The 19,560-nt window shown below is 34.5% G+C and overlaps 2 protein-coding genes and 1 long non-coding RNA gene across 11 annotated transcripts; 1 reads left to right on the top strand and 2 right to left on the bottom strand.

The window, feature by feature from the left end:
• Positions 1-1,136: 1,136 nt before the first annotated feature.
• On the bottom strand, positions 1,137-8,710 carry LOC147381263 (pentatricopeptide repeat-containing protein At5g59600-like). Of its 9 annotated transcripts, XR_015174681.1 has the most exons (8): positions 8,190-8,710; positions 7,208-7,280; positions 6,475-7,120; positions 3,771-5,494; positions 3,184-3,310; positions 2,842-3,056; positions 2,297-2,355; positions 1,137-2,217 (listed from the first exon to the last, which is right to left on the bottom strand). XR_015174681.1 is itself a non-coding variant. In XM_086430657.1 (7 exons), the coding sequence occupies exons 5-7, from the start codon at positions 2,865-2,867 to the stop codon at positions 1,427-1,429; spliced, it is 735 nt and encodes a 244-aa protein (XP_086286783.1). In that variant the 5' UTR covers positions 2,868-3,056; positions 3,184-3,310; positions 3,771-4,153; positions 5,254-5,494; positions 6,475-6,796; the 3' UTR covers positions 1,137-1,426. The 9 variants fall into 9 exon arrangements, 7 of the variants coding, with proteins under 7 accessions (XP_086286783.1, XP_086286784.1, XP_086286785.1 ...); XM_086430657.1 differs by lacking the exons at positions 7,208-7,280; positions 8,190-8,710 and having other exon boundaries at positions 1,137-2,076; positions 3,771-4,153; positions 5,254-5,494; positions 6,475-6,796; XM_086430658.1 differs by lacking the exons at positions 7,208-7,280; positions 8,190-8,710 and having other exon boundaries at positions 1,137-2,076; positions 3,771-4,945; positions 5,254-5,494; positions 6,475-6,796.
• A 182-nt stretch (positions 8,711-8,892) lies between these two features.
• LOC147381264 (uncharacterized) lies at positions 8,893-11,495 on the bottom strand. The gene is made up of 4 exons (XR_015174703.1): positions 11,109-11,495; positions 9,325-9,443; positions 9,162-9,202; positions 8,893-9,018 (listed from the first exon to the last, which is right to left on the bottom strand). It is a non-coding gene; the product is annotated as an uncharacterized LOC147381264 (long non-coding RNA).
• Positions 11,496-13,325: 1,830 nt separating this feature from the next.
• On the top strand, positions 13,326-13,715 carry LOC147381265 (non-classical arabinogalactan protein 30-like). Its single transcript, XM_086430686.1, has 2 exons — positions 13,326-13,335; positions 13,417-13,715. The coding sequence occupies exons 1-2, from the start codon at positions 13,326-13,328 to the stop codon at positions 13,713-13,715; spliced, it is 309 nt and encodes a 102-aa protein (XP_086286812.1).
• The last annotated feature ends 5,845 nt before the right edge of the window (positions 13,716-19,560 follow it).

A 19,560-nucleotide genomic window follows, 5' to 3' on the forward strand; every position in this document is an offset into this window, starting at 1 on the left:
CCCTAGTCTAGTCAAACACAAAATAAACTATCCCAAAATTTCTTGTGTCCCCCCCCCCCCCTCCCCTAGTACTCTTGTGGCCTTATATAGGCTTCCAATAATTAATAGAAACCAAACCTCCCTCCTATGATAAATATGCAAGTCAATATATGCACATGTTATTGATATGGTGTCTCCTCCAAATGGGTATCCTACCTTTGATATGAGAAAATTCGATTGAAATTACAGAGATGAAGAAGATTTATTAAATAGATGGGATGATTATATCACGTGTAATGTATTTTAACCATTGTAGAACAAACAAAAAAAAAAAAAGAAATTCCAATTCCAATTCAATGGTGTTGACATTTTTTATACTAGAAGCAATTATATCTAGGTACTCCATCTAATTAATTAAATTAGAAAACTCATCGCCAAGGTCTGAAAAGCGATGACAGAGAAAAAAAAAATAGGATAACAAATAATACCAGCAGACAAATGCTTCATACCAGACATGAAAAACAGGATAGAAACTTCGAAAATCTGTCATAGAAGGCGAAGCATAGAAAAAGACAAAGACAAGTATTCTCTGCCAATGCTGTACATATGGCATATCAACCCACTACCTAGTATCACCTAATAAGCCAAAAAAGCAACTTGATCGGCTAGTCATCACCATCTGATCTATCACATTGTATTGGACATTCAGAAAAACATATCCAACAATCTAAGAATTAGTCACCTCAGCCTAGCCTTTATAAACCTAAAATATTAATCAGTTTGAACCAGCAATCTTGACATAAGTATTATTTATCACAAAAAGATCTTGACACAAGTAGTTCTTCTATTAAACACTCACTACGTCATAATACACCAAAATCGACTGTCCAAGACAGTCGGGAAAAAAGTCGTTTTAAAAGGAGTGGTTTTTAAAAAACGACTGTCTTGGACAGTCGGGAAAAACGACTGTCTTTGACAGTCGGGAAAAACGACGGTTTTTGACAGTCGTTTATTTACAAATGCCCACATACAACAGTCACTGTCTGTATTTTTATTTTTTTATAAATAAAAAAAATATTTTTTATATTTATAAATAAAAAAAAATTTCAATAGCTAAAAAGTGCAAATTGAGGCTGTATTATCATTTGTATTATCCATTTCAATGTAATAATTTTTTTTATTAAAAAAAATGTGTGAGATCCAATAGAAAACCCCACAATGTCACGACAAATTAATGCTACGACAATGACTTAATGAAATAGTTTGGGTATTACTTAAAGAAAATGGTTCCATGATAGGTATGAGTCCAGATTCCTATTGAAGAAATTTGAGAGATGCTGCTCTCTACACTTGTTATCCAATCTCTATCCAACTACACCCGTTATTTCTTCTCAACCTCCTCCTCTTCATCATCTTCTTCAACCTTTCAGCGTCACCTCAATCGCCATTATCCGCTTAAGTTCAACAACTGCAAGCAGCACCCTACACTCTCAAGCTCGAGCTCATACACATTCTTAGCCGCTATTTCTGCAAGTTCAATGTCTCCATGATTCCTACATGCCCTTAACAATGCTCCCCACACAAATGAATCAGGTTTGATAGGCATTTTCTTAATCGAATCATAAGCTTCATTGAGATCACCTGCTCGACTTACAAGATCCACCATGCATGCATAATGCTCTAACCTTGGTTCAATCCCATGTTCTTCTCGCATCAAATGGAAAATTTTCCATCCAACTTCAACCATTCCAGCATGACAACAAGCTGTGAGGGCTGTTATGAAAGTCAGGTGATCCAGTTGTACTTCTTCCTTCACCATCCGATTGAAGAGCGCAATTGCTTCATTACAGTATCCGTGATTTGCATATCCAAAAATCATAGAGTTCCAAGTAACCGTGTTTTTCTTGCTCATCTTGTTGAAGAACGTCCCAGCTTCGTGTATGAAACCACACTTAGCATACATGTCAACAAGAGAGCTACTCACGAATATGTCTTCTTCGCCACCAATGCATAGCCATGAATCTCTTTCCCACGTTTTGAATCTGCCACAGTTGCACAAGTAGGCAAGATGCCCTAACTGTAAATTGGGCTTTTCTCCTGTTAATTTCAATACCAAATCAGGTCCTTATCATATTCGAGGTAGCAATTCAGGACTCCCTGAGTCTTAAATGCAAATCAAGTTCGGGAAGATTTAGCTTCTAATTTACGCATATCCCATATGCAGTCCTCTGGCAAGGCCTGGATAATGACCATTCTACTATGATCATACGGAAAACGAAATTAGTTAAATGATATTTATATGGAAAGTGCTACTTACTCGAAGCATGGCTGCTACTTCTTCCTTGGTGATGCATCTTGACCAGTTGTATCATACATCTGATAGCCACATAAAAAACATAGCAGATATTAAGTCATGTAACTCCAAAAGATTTAATACTCAATAATTCTGCAAGGTTCAATAAAATTTATCAATAGATATATAAAGTAGAACATCAATTAAACTCGGCTGCAGGATGGATCGATCAAGATAAGAGGAAGAACAATGGTCTCGAGATGCTTACTGAGGAACATTCAGCAACGAAATGGAGAGCTTGACAGGCACATAAAGCACCCCATTGAGATTCAAGAACCTCATCTAGGAGACATATATTTACAGATGGAAAGCAGACATATTAATACAGAAGCCAACATGGTTACTAATGTGGAGCTCACAAACATGTTAATACATTCACAAACACTTTGTGAATGTGGAAAGTGTACTGGCATTGGCTGTTACCATCCTGAGAACAAGTCTTCCATTTAATCTATATAAGCTTTGTAAAGTCAAAAGTAAGAGGTGGGAGTAGGGAAAAAAAATATCACCTAGAAACAGAGATTAAGAGCATCATCTCCTTGTGAATTCCTGAGGCTCGAGAATCCACAAAGTCCCCAGTTGTTGATGAATTGGACCATGATTCATATGGACAATAAGTTTGAGAAGCCTACAAAGCAATCATTCCCACAACTTAGAAGAAGTTCTGGCTGAAGAAGATTGCAGTGAAGCCCCACAAGTTTTGTTGTTCGAGCGCATATCCACCCTGCAAAGAGCATAGGGGAATAATAGAACCCAATTCAGTATAAATACTTGTATTTTATAATAATAACTGTGCTATAATAATAAAATAAAGTGCCAAGTAAACAAAAAAAAAAAAAGAGATTACTCACAAGTACAAATAATAAAATGGTTCAACTTCAAGAAAACCCCAACAAATTGGTTTGCTCTGTTCCCAAGCCCTATCATCACTGTGTTGCAGCAAGAGATAAATATTTGTACATTAAGGATATTCATCACCTACAAATAAAAAACTACGACACAAAAATGGAAAATATTCATATCTCATCAATTCGATCTCTATTTATTTCAAATCCCTTGGAAATGAAATTATACAATTGGAAATTGTTGCAGGTGTTAGTACTCTGTTATGAAGGAAGTAAGAGCATCGTAATAGAAGAAGTGGGAATCTGATTAACCTAAGATATCTAAAATTGTGGTTTCTTAACTTAGAGAAGCTTCCAGAGAGTATAGGCAATCTTCGAAACCTCCAAAATTTGGATATAGATTGTTATTCGCTCAAAAAAGTACCAAGTGGAATTCGGAATCTATTACAATTAAGGCACCTTAAAATAAACAGATACAATTATGGGGAGGAATGAACCTTAGCCCTTATAGGGATAGGGAAATTGATGAACCTCCAGACCTTGAGTGGTTTATACATCGGTGATGGCATTGCCAGTGAGTTAAGTAACTTTACCCAAATCAGAGAGCTTCGAATTCTTCAGTTAACGGAAGAAGATGCAAGTGAGTTATATGCTTCTATAATGAAGATGACTGGACTTCTCTCCTTATCTCTATCAGCATCAGCTTCGAACAACTATTGTTTCAGCCAAGAAGAGTTGCTACCTTCTTTTGAACCATTCTCACCTCTGCCTCTCCTTCAAAAGCTTTGTCTAGTAGGGTGCTTACAGGAAATGCCTGATTGCTTCAGCTCCATGAAAAACCTCACTCGATTAGTTTTAAGCTATTCTAATCTATTGGAGACCCAGTTTCTGTCCTTGAGTCTCTTCTTAACTTGTAATTTCAACAGCTTGGCCTTAATCATTGCCACCATCTCCACTTTTTACTTTCAATGGGAAACTATAACCAAATATGCAACCAGATTTGGATTTAGTCAATAAAAAGAAGGATAAATATTACATAAGAATAATGTAATTGCCATCATCACTTATCATGGATTAAGAACGCTAAGGATAGTGAAAGAAATAGTAATAAAAATAAGCAATACAATTGCTTGTTGTAATGAAAGGGGACTTTCGACCAACATTTAGAACACCCAGAGGAGCCCTAGCCTGCCATAAATATTACACATAAGAATGTAAGATTGTCCCAAATGAAAAGGAATGTCTGTGGGACTAGCATTTCCACATAATCCATATAAAATTTAACTTGAGACTCAAGACAAGCACATAAATAAATACTACTAAAAATGTGTCAAACTAAATAAGGAACCAAAGTACAGATATATTCTAACATCAACGACTGCAAACTACTAACAATATTGAACCAAGCAAGATAAATCTTAGGTCAGAAAATACAGTGTAAATCAAAACAAAAGCATTCTCCCGGAAGTTGATTGTATCTTTCCTGACTCCCATTCACCATTTGATAGTTGACACCAAACCTAAAGTTTCTGAAACAAAACATTTCAGCTCTATGAATCATGTACTTGACGATCACCTTATGGCAGGGGCAGCTTTACAGTGAGGGCACTTGCCCCACAAGAATTTTTAAAAACTATAACAATCAATACAAGTTACAAGATGAAAATAAACAACATTCCTACAATAAGAACCTGCACCATGGATAAATGCCATGTGGCACATTCAGGCCAACCGGTACCATGGATAAATGCCTCAGCTCTCAGTGGGCCTACACAAAATCAGTCCGATTGGTGATTTCAAGATGTTGATTCGAATACCCAAAACGCATGGTCAAATCAAATGACTGAAGACCACCTACGAGAATGATAAAATTCAAGGGCTAGAAATCACCATTCAGACCATTGTTTGCTGTCTAGGGTCACCAAAGGGTAAGTCCAATATCCACTAGTAAGTTGGGCACAAAAGAGTGTTTTCCATGGCATTAAGGGATGCAAGTGTCAAACTTATGACACGGACATTCATATAAAAGTTGAACTCCCAATCATGTCCGACTAGTTGAGAATCTCATCTACTCACCATTTTGTTGAGAGAGTTAGGCCCCCAATTGTCTAGTGCTGGCTTCCATTGAATTACTACAGTAATCTTTCCCTTTTCTCCACACGATATGTAACTCGTCAAGAATTTTCTTCAAATTCTTCTTTATTTCCTTCTTTTTCTTTTATTTTTTCTTTTTTTTTTCCCTTTTTTTTTTTTTTTTTTGCTAAGCTACACGCTATCCATTTTCAATTTACAATCATTTCTCTATTTCTTGTGTTGCCTGCAAAAATAAAGAAAGATACTTAACAATCTCACACACCATACAACCACTAACAAGATATAAATAAACCAGAACAAAAAGGTGAAATAAAGAAACATTAAATGTTACAGGTAAACACAACACCAATGTGGAGATAAAGTGCATGCTTAACACCTTTAGGGCTTTGGATTCATGCCTGGATTGGTCTATACATAGGAAAGCTGCATGAAAATTATTTAAATTTAGCTGTATTCTCCACCAATTGGGGTGGAACAGAGGGTATAAGAATGCCATCTGAACCAAGCCTAATTAAATTACTCCTGAATCAATCATATAATGACAAGGTTTTGAATAAATACTCAAATATTAACAAAACAATATACCTTGCAGCCTCTATAAGGACAATATATGAACAAAAGATGTATTCTCGAGAAAATCAAAATCATGTATCAACATGTAAGCAGTCTAAATAGGAAGGGGGGAAAGAACTATTAGCATAACCCTCGCCATCAATGGCATCACTTCAGTCTCAAATTAAACAAGCTTTGATTTCTCATCAACAATCTAAATTATAAACTTTTGAGTTTGCATGGATGGACATGCATGTATTGTCCTTACACCTCTGTGTTAGACTGTTAGGTTATCCAAAAAAACAGAATACACTAATTTTTTTATTTTGTATTATTTAGGGTCAAGAAAAACAAAAACGAATTGAACACTTCAATGTTATTAAATCCTAAGATTGTGTGAATAGAACACTTCAATATGAAGTATGAATTTCTATTAAAATTGTGTGACTAGAACACAAAAAACAATTGGCCCACTTTAGTGAATTGTATGAATTAAAATTGTAGGATTTTTTTTACTTTTTAGATTATAGTATTTAGGTTCTAAGAAAAACAAAAATGAATTTTATTCAGACCATCAAAAATGAATTGTATGTTTGGGTCAAGTTAATCTCCATTTTGAATAGAACACTTGATATCTAAAATGATCTTTACCTTAATTATCTTCGAACATCAAATGTTGATGCAAGGTGAATCTAAGATTGTCTCCCATCACTATGCAAAGGGGGGGAACCAGATACCGAGGAAATTGGAAGATGCCTCTTCACAAATGGATGGTCCAAGAGCTTAGAAGCAGAGGGCCGATCGTTTGGGTTAACTTGTAAGCATTGGTGGATGAAGTCCCGTGCATCACTTGAAAGGGTATTAGGGACTGGTGGTGGGATACCCCTGCCAATCCTAAATAATGATGGCATCTGTCATACAAGAGAAATCTTAAGAGAAAAAACTACTAAAGCTTGAAACCAATACCGCATACTTGGGATAAAAACCCCTTCACATTTAAACCTACAAAAAATAAAAAATAAAAATAAAAAGAGGTTGGAAACAATATCCAAAGTGGGTGCATGCAAAATTTGTATGGAAGATTGAAAGGGTGAAATATTTGCCTAAATATTATCAGATATGTGGCACTTGAAGAATTTGGCACTCTTGACACTTGAAGTTTTGAATCATCAGATTGCCAAATAGTGCAAGGGCAGAGATAAAGCAACTTAAAAAAAATAAACTTAGAAAAGACCAATTGCGTACACATCCAGAATGCAGTGCCTTTGCAAGATTTCACATCGTTTAGTTTGGTTGCCTGAGAAGGTGCAAACCAGCAATGTAAGATAAAAGAAGTTTACAAATAAGAAACATGGAAGAGATAGCAAGCTGAGAAGAAAGAAACCTTTGCCAATCCAAAATCTGCAAGTTTTACAGATCCATTTGCATCCACCAATATATTAGCACATTTGATATCCCTTGAAAATGAGAAGCAAAAAAGAAGATTACTTAGAGAAAAAAGAATAAAGTTTTTAATGATGTTCCTATATCATCAAACACTGGAAAACTGGCAACACACTTATACATCCAAGTCATCATATGTAAACAATCCTGAATGCTAAAAAAAGGCTCATGATTTAGATGCAAGCGAATGAAAGAAAATATTTATCGAATGCAATCCATTTGATTGGCCTAGGTAAAAAAAAATTGTTTAGCGTTGCAAATGCGTAAGGCTGTTTATAGTGAGATCAGTAACTCAAAAGGTGCAGACAGATCACAAACCCAAGATCTGTTTCTCAACAACTAGGCCGTCACCTACCCAAACAAGTAGGTTTATTCTTAAATGTCTAGTATTGCCATCTCAAGTCAATGTAGGATACCAAGACATGAATCCGAGTAAAAGTTACATGAATGAAAACTAATGGTTCCTTGAACTATATCCAACCTTTCCACAAGGAAAAGCCTAGGTAGAGAAGACCATATTTCCTTAGGTAGTCGTAATCATATAGAGCAAGAAATATTGCATAAAATCAAATCCAACGGAAATGAACCTGAACCAATCACAATAACTAACTCTATATCACATAAAACTAGGTAAATCCTCATACGCTAGCAATTCAAATCATTCAAAAAAAATTATAAGAATAAACTATATCACATAAAAAAAATTTCTCCAATATTTTCGTTTTTTGTTTAGGAGTTAAATCTGTGGACATAAACAAGAAACAATAGAAGGTGACAGTAGTTGGGTATGTTGAGGCAAACAAGGTCTTGAAGAAGGTTAAATCAACAAGACACAACAGTATTTGCTCTAACAAGGAAGAAAACATTTAAAACCCTAAATTAATTAAGGAAAATCTGATATTCAATCAAAAACTTTAACATACCTGAAGATTCGATCAGAAACCAAGCAAAGGGGGAGAGATCGAACAAAGCCCTAAAGCTTTCGATCAAACGCCGATCGATTTCTTTCCAAAAAAAAAAAAAATCCGATCAATTTACTTTCCAAAATGAAAAAGACTCTGATCGATTCTCAGAGAGAGAGAGTCGAGTGTGAGCGAGAGAGAGATATGCTAGATCAAAATCGAGACAGAGTCGACTAAGAGAGAGAGATAAATTTGAGAAAAGCGACGGATTCAAGAGAAAGCGCGAAGACAAACAAAGTCGAGAGAGAAGAGCAGTAGAGTGAGAGTGAGAGGAGAGACAGAGACGAGTAGAGAGAGAGAAGAGCAGTAGAGTGAGCGTGAGAGCAGTCGAGCGGGAGAGATATAGAGGAGAGCAGTCGAGTGAGAGAAGAGAGAAGAAGTTCGACAGAGATCGAGCTTCTGTAAACGAAGGTCTCGAAACAATTTTTCTTAAGAGTGACTATTGGCACCCCAATTTTTACTTATTAACGTCAGTTTCGTTGAAACGACGGTTGAACGACAGCTAAAAACTGTCGCAAAAAACGACAGCCTTTAGCAGTCGTTTTTAGCGCAATTTTGGCGTCGCAAAAACCCCAATATGACGTAGTGACTGACCGTACAGGCACATGAACAAATCAATACATACAAAAAGGAAAATGGAATAACAAGAACTCGAGATGGACAATTGAATTTTTATATAGCATAATGAGAAGCCTTGCATAACACCTTACCATGTCTTTAAGCAAAGATATAGTCTGCAGGTCCTCATCCTCAAGTGGGCGGAAATCCATACTAATGCAACATATTGCTTCTGCATGAAATACAACGGGAATATAACACTAAGCCCATCCAAGGCCTAATTTTCTAGAACAAAGCTATAAAGATAATATGGTAAATAGTAACATAATGATGACAAATTGACCATTAAGAAAAAAAGATAACATGTTTCTCTACCTCTCCTTCATGCATCAGGGTCCACCCTTGACTACCCTAACCTGATTGTATAACTTTTTTGTATAAGAAATTCCTCTCTCCAATTCAGATAGAAAATTCAACACAACCTTCAGTAAAAGTACATGAATGGGTGATTTTTTACATAACAAGCCACTGAACTTACTAATTTGACTTTTGAGTTGTTTATCTACTCTTCCATTTCTTTGATAGACTCCTTAAATGGAACATGGCGTGCATTTGTACTTCAACCAGGAAAGGTCGACTTGAACCCAACATTCACACCTAGACAAACAAGTTGTTCTTGATAAGAAGAGTATTCATCAAACTATGCACACAGTAAATAAAAACAGGTCTTGTAGTACATCAATATGTTCTCTACTGGCAGCATGAAACTAGTAGTTGTCGCCTCGACATATAGGAAGAATGTTGCTTCCTATTGTTTACTACAGAATAAGTACCATGCGGTTGTTAGCTCATCACTTGCAATTATGTATGCACATGCTTGTTTGGGATTACAAGAAATATAGAATAGAATAAACAACATGAATTTGACATAAAAGCGGGTAAATATTTTGCATAGCTATGGGATCGCAAAAGAAAATGTTGACTCATTAGGCAATAGAGGGTTATGGAGCGAGATGTGAATACATCTCGTATGCAAGGCAAGCACAAGTGCACCCAAATTCATAATCACAACAGAATTTAGAGGATAAAAAGTGAACCTCTGCTTCACTAATAGAAACATAAACAAAGCAGTAAAAACGAGTTGGGTTGAGAAAATAAGAGCTGCAAGAGTTGCACAGCTAATACAAGAAACAGTAGTTTAATACAAAAATCCTTAATAAATAGCAAGAAGTTTAGATCTTATAATGTCTCAAACAGTTTTTGAAACGAAAAAGAGAATCCTTAGTGGTATATGGGATAAGAAATATGCTCTTTTTGTTTTTTTTTAGCCCTAGTTCTAAGCCAATCAACACACATCCACATGGACAAGCCTATTCATTAATCTCAAACGCTTATAAGATGATGGCATCTTTGGCAAATGCAATTGATACATACAATTTGGACTAAATGAACCCAATCCCAACATCCACTACTAAAAAGAACTCCAAAAAACCCCCCACAAAACTTCAAAATCAAAACAACATTGAGAACTAACATAAAGAACTAATAGCATGACAATCGATGACAGCCAAATAAATTTAATTCAAAATTGTTATATGAGGATTTGGGTGTCACAAATTTTATCCCTAATATAATAGAGGTAATTTCTTAATTGCCAAAATTCTCAATTTCCATTTTCTTCAAAATAAATTTTCCCTTGTTAATTTGAAATTAGAGTTTGTATCCAGCCCGAATGAGGATTGTATACAAGAAAAAATGTCCAGATGACTATAAACAACTTGATTGAGATTCTAAGCCAAAACTACTTTCTTTCAAAAATGAACTTAAAACATCAAAGTGGAATCTACAGACAACTTGCCAACACAGAAACTGAGATAAGTAAAAATGTCCAGATGACTCTCACATAACATTATTAATTGAATGGTTATAATCATCTAATCTGGTTGATTTTAATTGCAAGACATTTCACGCTCCAAATCATAACAAAGGGACGATTGTGCATTTCTAACGGACAATAACCCAAATAGTTAGCCAATCAAGAATAAATTATTATTCACAAATAATTCCATAAGAAAAAAAATTTCGATTTACCATATATGCTAAGATATCCTCAATTTCCACCACAAAAATCAACCCTAATTTGAGTGCAAATCTATGAGAATGAATACAAGATCAAGATCTCAAAATTCTTTCCAAAATTAGAAAATTTTAAGATAATTCACCTTCAAATCTATAGAAACTGAAATTGATTTCCGAAATCCAAACTAGAGCAAAAGAATGAAAGAGTAACCAATTAAGGAGAAAACCAGAGAAGAAGAATACCTAAGACTTTCGATCTTTTCGCTTTCTCCACTCTTCTTCGGTCTCTAACGATTTTGTTGAATCTTCGTCCCTAAGAGATCAGCTCGATCTCTTCGGATCAAATCCAGCACTCCAAGGAGATCGAGAGAATGGAAGATCGAAATCGAGAGAGATGAGGAGATCGAGAGAATAGAAGATCGAAATTGAGAGAGATGAGATCAAAATCGAGAGAGATCGATCGAAGAGCGAGGTCAATTGATCAAGAGACCGACTGTGAGAAAGAGATGGAGAGGTTGATCGTTCAAGAGAGATACTGTGAGAGAGAGAGAGATGGAGAGGTCGATCGATGATGACTGAGAGAGAGAGAGACAAAGAAAGAGAGAATTAGAGATCGAGAGACAGTGGAAGTGGGAGATTGGAAACGTGGTCCGCAGGCCGCGGAATTTGAGTTTTAAAATTCGTTGGGCTAGGCCCAACAAATTTTTCGATTAAAATTCAAGATTTTCACGTAGTGTCTATCGTCAATTGATTTTATATAATTTACTTATAAATAAGAACAATGTAAATAAGTAAAGGATATGAAAAATGATAGAGTGAATAAGAAGAAAATCCAGTCTTGTTTTGTGTCTGATTTTATATTTTCTCAGCACCTACAAGGCTACAACAAGATTTTACTATTTATTTATGATTATGATGGGGGAATTGAACAACTACCTAGACTAGAAGCACTTGTGTTGTGTAAATGTTTGGCATTCTGTTGCGCTACGCAGAGCTACGGAGGTGCAGGGGCACAAAAAAGGCAATCATGTAATATTTTCTTAAGGGTTTCTATCTTTTGGGGGTTTCTATTTTTGAGAGTTTTACATGTTTTGGTAACTCTCAAGTATATAAATAGAGATCATTGTAAAACTTATGAGAAAATAGTGATTGTTCTTGTTCTCCCTCTAGTCTCTCCATTGACTTGGTTTAGGTGGGAGTCAGAGAAATCTCGATCACCACTCCCCTGATTTAGACAGAAACATGTCCACGTATGCAAAGCCTTAACCACCACATAACAAAACTTATCTTTCGGACTTCATTAGTATACATGTCTTCCATGTTTACAATGGTACTTAGTTTTCAAAAACAGTCATTCACCAAAACCATCAATGATAGTACTCCTATGACAGATTAGTGTAGTCTGAGGGGATCCAAGGAGAAAAAAAAAATCAAGCTCTTATAAGTTATAATCATGATAATCTCCAATGGTTGCCTTCCTAAACACAAAACCTGAAATCTCGACCTTATAAAACTAATTGTTAACTAATATATCTTACTCAAATTTAACTTCTCCAAACTCTAAACCCAATAAAAGCAGAAGTCATTTTGTTAGTAAAAAAATAACAGAACAATCTAAACCAACCAATAAGAAAATAAGCAACGTAAATAACCTTAACAAAATCCAAGGACTTCATACTTTAACCCCCATTGTTGGACAAGACCAAGGTGGCACACACAATCTGTACATTTCATACATCCTATTTTAACACAATAAAAAAATAAATAAATAAATAAACATAGATAACCCACTCCTACATATTCCAACACAAAATAACTTGAATTTAAAATGACAGATGAAGCTAATACAAACTAGCTACAGTTTAAAAAGGCTTGACTCTTATCTTTTGCTACCTTCAAGAATCCAAAACAAAGGTTTTGCGATAGTTCTTCCACTATTTCAAGCACTAGTAACTGCAAGTCTAAGCGATTTTGGCAAGAATAACAAGAATATGTAAAAGAACATAATTTATTAGGATTTCATCATTAAAACTCGAACCAATTCTGAAAATTTCCCTAAACATTGAGCAAGTAAAATGTTTAAATTAGTCGTTTCAGTGAGAGGATATGTTTATGTTAGTATAATTTCAACATAATACAGAAATGAAGCTTTTTTGTGTTCCCTTTTTTTTCCCCATCAAGAATTATATAAAGCAATAGATCGAAAATCAAACTATTACCTTACCTTCCTTGTCAAGAGAACAAGTTCTATTCTTTCAAATCGCTTAAAACTCAATCAATTTCCAACTATTTAAACACAAAATTCAATGGTTGAGAATTATTATTGAGATCAATATCTCTGAGATATGTGTTGTTTGTAATACATATATATATAAATTCTAACCATTAGATTTCATGTTTACATGGTCGGGATCATGTATTTTCTCATTGGTCATTTTTTATGATTTTTTGTGTCCATCCATGCATGCAAGTTGGTGTGTGTGAGAGAGAGTGGGCCCATTCCAAACTAATTTATCTCACTTGATGTGTATGCATATGTATTATTGGACAGGTGCGGTTGTAAAGTTACAATGCAACAACAGCAAGCACCCAATCAACATAGAAGCCAGAGCAGACAAGAACGGCTACTTCTACATCCAAGCCCCCAAGAAAGTGAGCAGCTTTGGGACCCACGAGTGCAAGGTGTTCTTAGTTTCATCGCCATTGTATTCTTGCAAGAAGCCCACAAATCTTAATTGGGGATTGAGTGGGGCCTATTTGAGGTACCAGAAACCCCCAGTTCCTATCCCCTTTGCACTCTTCACTGTGGGACCCTTTGCTTTTGCTCCAACCAAATGTCATCACCATTGATGATTTGTTCTATCACCAACTTCTTGATGTTTTACTGTTTTGCTAATCAGCTCTTTGTGGGTTTGTGGCTATTTAGGGCTTTTGTAAGTCTCAGTTTCTTGTATGCGTTACGCATTGTAGTTTGATATCTAGAGTTGCCTACCATTAATAATAAATGATGTTATCTATATTTAAATCATAGAATCTGAGCTATGGGATCTATATTTCTCTTAGTAGCATTTGGAAAATGCTGAAGTAACCTTGAAATTGACATGTTTCACATTATTGATATGGATGTGCGTATAGAACCATAGATGCTTTTCATCGAGATACAAGTCAGAAGCATATATGGTTCTTTGCACATCAATGTGTGAAACAATGTCAATTTCAATGTTATTCCAGCAAGATTCTTAATATTTCTCTTAAGTTTTCAAGCTTATATTATTCTTCGAAGGAGTTGAATAGTACCCAACAATTGATGATCTTATCGGAGAATTATATATGAAGCATTGTAATAAAGTGTACTGCGATAAACTGAATCATTTTTATATAGTTTAATATTGGATCTGATTAATTTAAGGTTAGGAAAGTTTATTTCTCTTGTTAGGATTTACACCTCTTTAGAGTATCTGTAATTGATATTTCAAGTGACCCAATATCCAATTCTAACTTTAAACGAAGTGTAATGATTTTCTAACTCAACTCTAACAGACTAACTCAGAAACACACTACTGTGGCATGTGCAAGAATAGAAGATTTTCTATCAGGATACAATCCTGCACATCCCCATAAAACGTGTGCAGTTATGTATCCTAAGGGAAAAACTAGGGGCCTGTTTGGATACCAGGAGCAGAACTACTCTTCCAAAGAACAGGAGCTGAAGTACTCTATGGAGGAGCTGGAAAAGTAATTCTGTGTAGAAAGGGCGTTTGGCAATCAACTCTATGAAGTACTGGCAGAAGTACTTTTGTGCTGGAAGTCTATTTGGGAACCATACTGACTTCTCATGACTTCTAAAAAAAAGACCAGAATACCCTTATATTATACCAGTTACTGTTTTTTATCTTTTAGTGTCATAATATGCCTTCAAACTATACTGTTTTTGACATTTTAACTATAAATATTAATATAATATAATATAATAAATATTAATATAATATGTTTAAATCCATTATACTCAAAATTTTAAAAAAAAATTGACAGACTGTTTTTGACATAATATGACATAATATTAAAAAAAAAATTGACAGACTGTCTTTTAGTGTCATAATATGCCTTCAAACTATACTATTTTTGACATTTTAACTCTAAATATTAATATAATATAATATAATATAATAAATATTAATATAATATAATATAATATTTTAAATATTAAATATTAATATAATGTGTTTAAATTCATTATACTCAAAATTTAAAAAAAAAAAGTGACAGACTATCTTTTAGTGTCATAATATGCCTTCAAACTATATTGTTTTTGACATTTTAACTATAAATAGTAATATAATATGATATAATAAATATTAATATAATATAATATAATATAATATAATATTTTAAATATTAAATATTAATATAATATCTTTAACTATAAATATTTATATAATATAATATAATAAATATTAATATAATATAATATAATATTTTAAATATTAAATATTAATATAGTGTGTTTAAATCCATTATACTCAAAATTAAAAAAAAAAAATTACTATTAATAAATGTTTCTTTCGTTTGATTTAAGGACAAATGAATTAGGAATATTTTCATAGAAAATTAATAAAGTTAAGAGTATTTTGGTAAAACGAACTGTTAGATTTTGACTCCCCGCAAGATGAGTTTTGAGAAATAGGTTTTCTCAACTTCTTCACAAAGAGTAATTTCTTGCTTTTGCGCGAAGTAACTCTTCAAAGGAGTTGTTCATCCAAACGACTTCTAACTCCCCGCAAGAGTCAGAAGTAGCCAAGGAGTCCTATCCAAATGCCTACTAGGGTTCTTGTACATGCCACGTCAATGATTTTTGAGTTACTCTATCAGGTTGAGTTAGACAATCAGCACTCATAAACTAATTATCTAGTGTCGTGATAATATGACTCGCCAGTGGTATGCTCAATGACTCCATGACATAACAAGTTCGGGTACCGTAGATCTTGACGCATCGGGATACATGATTGCACTTTCCCATAAAAAGTTTATCCCGAGGAAACCATGAATCCTAAGGCGTACAGATCTACGGTTCCAAAACTTGTCCACATCATGGAGTCATTTGAGTATGCCACCTAACAAGTCATATTATCACGACTCAATTAGCTATTCTTAGACTGTAAAATTGATTTTGTAAATCATAGTACATTCTATTATTACGCTTCATAGTTAATACTCTAACAGGTCAATTTTACAAACCAAATGTCCACTACCTATCAATTTGAGATTGTGTGGTTGGACTTTTAGAGATTCCAACACCAATAAAGACCGAAAATGGTTTTCACGAAATTGCAATTTTCTGGTGTATGAATTATGGTTGTGTATTTCGTTCAGAATTCATTTTTCTACTCAAAGCAATTTTCATCTTGGAAAGGAAAATTTTCTATCTATAAGAAAATGAAAATCTGATAATTAGTGGCGGTGAGTGAATCCTTGTGATCATCCAACCACGTATTTATAAATTATTGGAAAACTATTTTTGGAATGATTACATAATTAAATGGTAAAGAATCAAAATATTCTATCCAATTAATTACGAAAATAGAATTTATGGATCTCCAATCCAGGGATTTATTGACATCTTGATTGAGAAGAAGAATGGAGAGAATTTAATTAAATTCTTTCCTTTGATGGCTCCATTAATGGACAACTTGATTGAGAAGACTAATGGAAAGAATTCTTTCCTTTAACGCTCTCACCCCACCCCCACCTGTGATTTTCCCTCCTCCTAATGTTATTCTCTCGGCTAAATGCTAGCCTTAACCCCACAGGTTGAGGCTCTCCATCAACATGACCGTTGAGATGTTAGGGATTTTCAAGATAGATGAATCCCTAGGAAATTTGTATTCATCCCTAGAACATTGGATCTAATCTCTAGGAAATCTGTCGTGCATTGAGACTAGAAAAGTCTCGTTCTCTCATGATTACCCCTCCCCCCAAAATTAGAATCCAACTCTCTTTTTGACATTTTCTTCCATGCAATCTATGAAATCAAATTTTTCATGAAATTCATTTTCCCATGATCATTTCCTAAAGAATTCATATTCCCTTCAAAACAATTTCCTTGCAATTGTTCATATTGTAATAGATTCTCCAAATTAAAAATCAACTGTGAAATTGAACTACATCAAATGATTTGAAACATTGAAACACCTTTTTTTATCGCAAAGTCTATTTTTAATGAGTTCAATAACCCAGTGATGGCAGGAGTTGAACTCAGGTCTCTATTATCATCCTCCAAAGACTTTACCAACGAAGCTAACTAACATCTGCAACATTTAAAAACCTGTATTCTTTTGGATAGCTATAAATCGTAGGTCTAGAGTCTTGAGAAAGAAAAAAATATATACTTTGAATGATTAATCATTTGATGAAATTATTTTTCAATAAAAAATATGGAGACCCTTTTTGTCGTGCCACACGATGGGAACATGTGTCATAGAAGAACGAGCAGGGTCCATTAATAATTGATGGTTCGAAAGCCTCAAGTCAAACCAATGAATAAGAAATGACCGAGTTCTTTTCCTCGAATCGAACAAGTTATACTGAAGGGAATAAAGATACATCATCCGATCAGTACGGTATGAACCGAGCACCATGGTCATAGTCACCACTTCCTTCGATGTTATGGAAGTACAATGGACTAACGCTCTTGTATCGAGGAGAGTTAATATCGTCACCTAGATTGCTAATGACCAAAATGAGAGTCGAGAGTTGAAGATGTACAACGTAGTACCTTATTAAGTGTGGAGCAACAAGTGGAATTTAAACCTAATCCACTAAACCAAATACGAGTCTAGTGAATGACCTTTCTCCTTCTAAAGAGTCTATCGGTTTGATAAGACCATTGCTCAGACCTAGATTCCATATCCTAATAAGACAAGAACTCTTTCATGCGAAAATCCCATCTTTAAATACAGGATGTTAGAACGCTAATCAAATTGGGAGTGATTGAGACATCTTCTAACACACCCACCCCCAAATAGTAAAATCTTACTAATTCAACATTAATGAAGTTGAGATACTACTAATCCACTTGGATTGGGAACATTAATGATGCATGGGATCACAACTCACAAAGGAAGTCAGCAAGCTTCCATCCAGCTATCTACCTAGGTGGCATCCAATCAAGACCAGTGGTGTGGTAACACTTGTCTTAAAGTTTAAGCTATAAGATCTCCACCCATAGATGGAGTGGGGTTTGGAAAAAATCAATGAAAATACCACTAAGAGCAAAAAATCTATGCAACATCACTATTCATATTCTTCTCCATTCTTCAACCTTCACTTTCTCTGATTTACATGGTTGCTAATGAAAGCACCTTGACACTTTTTGAAATAAAAAAAGTTTGTGATTGGGGAATTTGGGGGATTGGGGAATCGCCAATTAATTCTAAGTATAAGAACTAAAACTTGTCTCCAAAAGGATTTGAGTCGGCTCATGAGCAAGAGAAATTGGTAAGGGGTTAGGTTATGAGTTGCATAAGGTGTTAGGCACCGAACCCACTCGATTATAAAATCGGTATCTACTATGATCCAAGATATCCTAAGGTCAATAAGGAAAGACTATGGTCAAGATAATAGGCTAAATAATCATAGGATCGAATTAAGGAGACCAAAGTCATGGTCAATCTCCAAAGGGGTTTGGGTCCATTCATTATCATCTTTTTATGCTATGTTAGCCAATCAAATCCTATGGCTATGATTTTACAAATTTGAAACCTTGTCATTCTCCCAAAATTATATTAAGAAATTTTGAAAAGATTTTATCTCTAAATAACTTCATTAGCTCCATGTGTCATGAAGCGAAACATTATTTTGATGTGCAATTCGAAGAGTTTTCCTATTTCTTTTGAAAAAGAAAATCGACTTAAATCTCATGCGCACAAAAAAAAAATAGTGAGTCGACCCATTGACCACATTTTGAGAAGTGAAAATCAATTTAAAATCCTACATGCACACAAATCAGTGAGTTGACTCATTGGCCACATTTTGAAAAATGAAAATCAATTTAAAATCCTACGTGCACAAAATCAGTGAGTCAACTCGACGATTAATTTTTGATCTGTCAACTCGACGATTATTGAAATGTTATTGATTCTAACATTCTCATTGCCATAGCAATCATGATACCTAAGGCAAGGAAGATACCAAGGTGATAGAATACTTACCTTCGGCAAGATAAGTTAAAAAAACAGCCTAAGTCTTAACTTAGGTTTAAATAATTACCAAAAAGGGTTCAAGTTTCATCATGGCAAAATAAATTATCAAAATGGCTAAAAGGCTTAACATGATCAAAAGGAATTGACCAACACCATCCCAAAACATGCACTTTCACCAATGACTTCATCTCATAAAGTTAGATTTTTTTGGCCACTCTTAGAAAATGTGGTTCTTAAGGTACTGACCCTTATTACTCTCCAAGTAATTCAAACCATCACTACATGAAAACTGAAAATTTTGACAAGAAATTTCGATGGGCCAAAGCCCACAAATTTTAGAAAGTGAATTTTGGTGGCCTATGGCCATTGAAATTTTTTATGATCCCCAATTCGACAGTTTATAGCCATCCATTAATTTAATGGTTCCGGTCCGTTGGAAAAAAAATTTGACAATGAAAATTTTGATGCCTTGGTCCGTCAAATTTTATGAAATTTGA

This window comes from Akebia trifoliata, unplaced genomic scaffold (genome assembly GCF_017979445.1).
Source record: "Akebia trifoliata isolate Shusen 1 unplaced genomic scaffold, ASM1797944v1 Contig00608_ERROPOS3031104, whole genome shotgun sequence".
Classification (NCBI taxonomy): Eukaryota; Viridiplantae; Streptophyta; class Magnoliopsida; order Ranunculales; family Lardizabalaceae; genus Akebia; species Akebia trifoliata.

Coding starts and splice junctions, on each gene's coding strand:
- LOC147381263 (XM_086430653.1), bottom strand. CDS start 2,614: ATGAGGTTCTTGAATCTCAATGGGGTGCTTTATGTGCCTGTCAAGCTC. Junction 2,356..2,540: donor TCGTTGCTGAATGTTCCTCA/GTAAGCATCTCG, acceptor TGTGGCTATCAG/ATGTATGATACAACTGGTCA. Junction 2,077..2,296: donor AAGTAGCAGCCATGCTTCGA/GTAAGTAGCACT, acceptor TGAAATTAACAG/GAGAAAAGCCCAATTTACAG.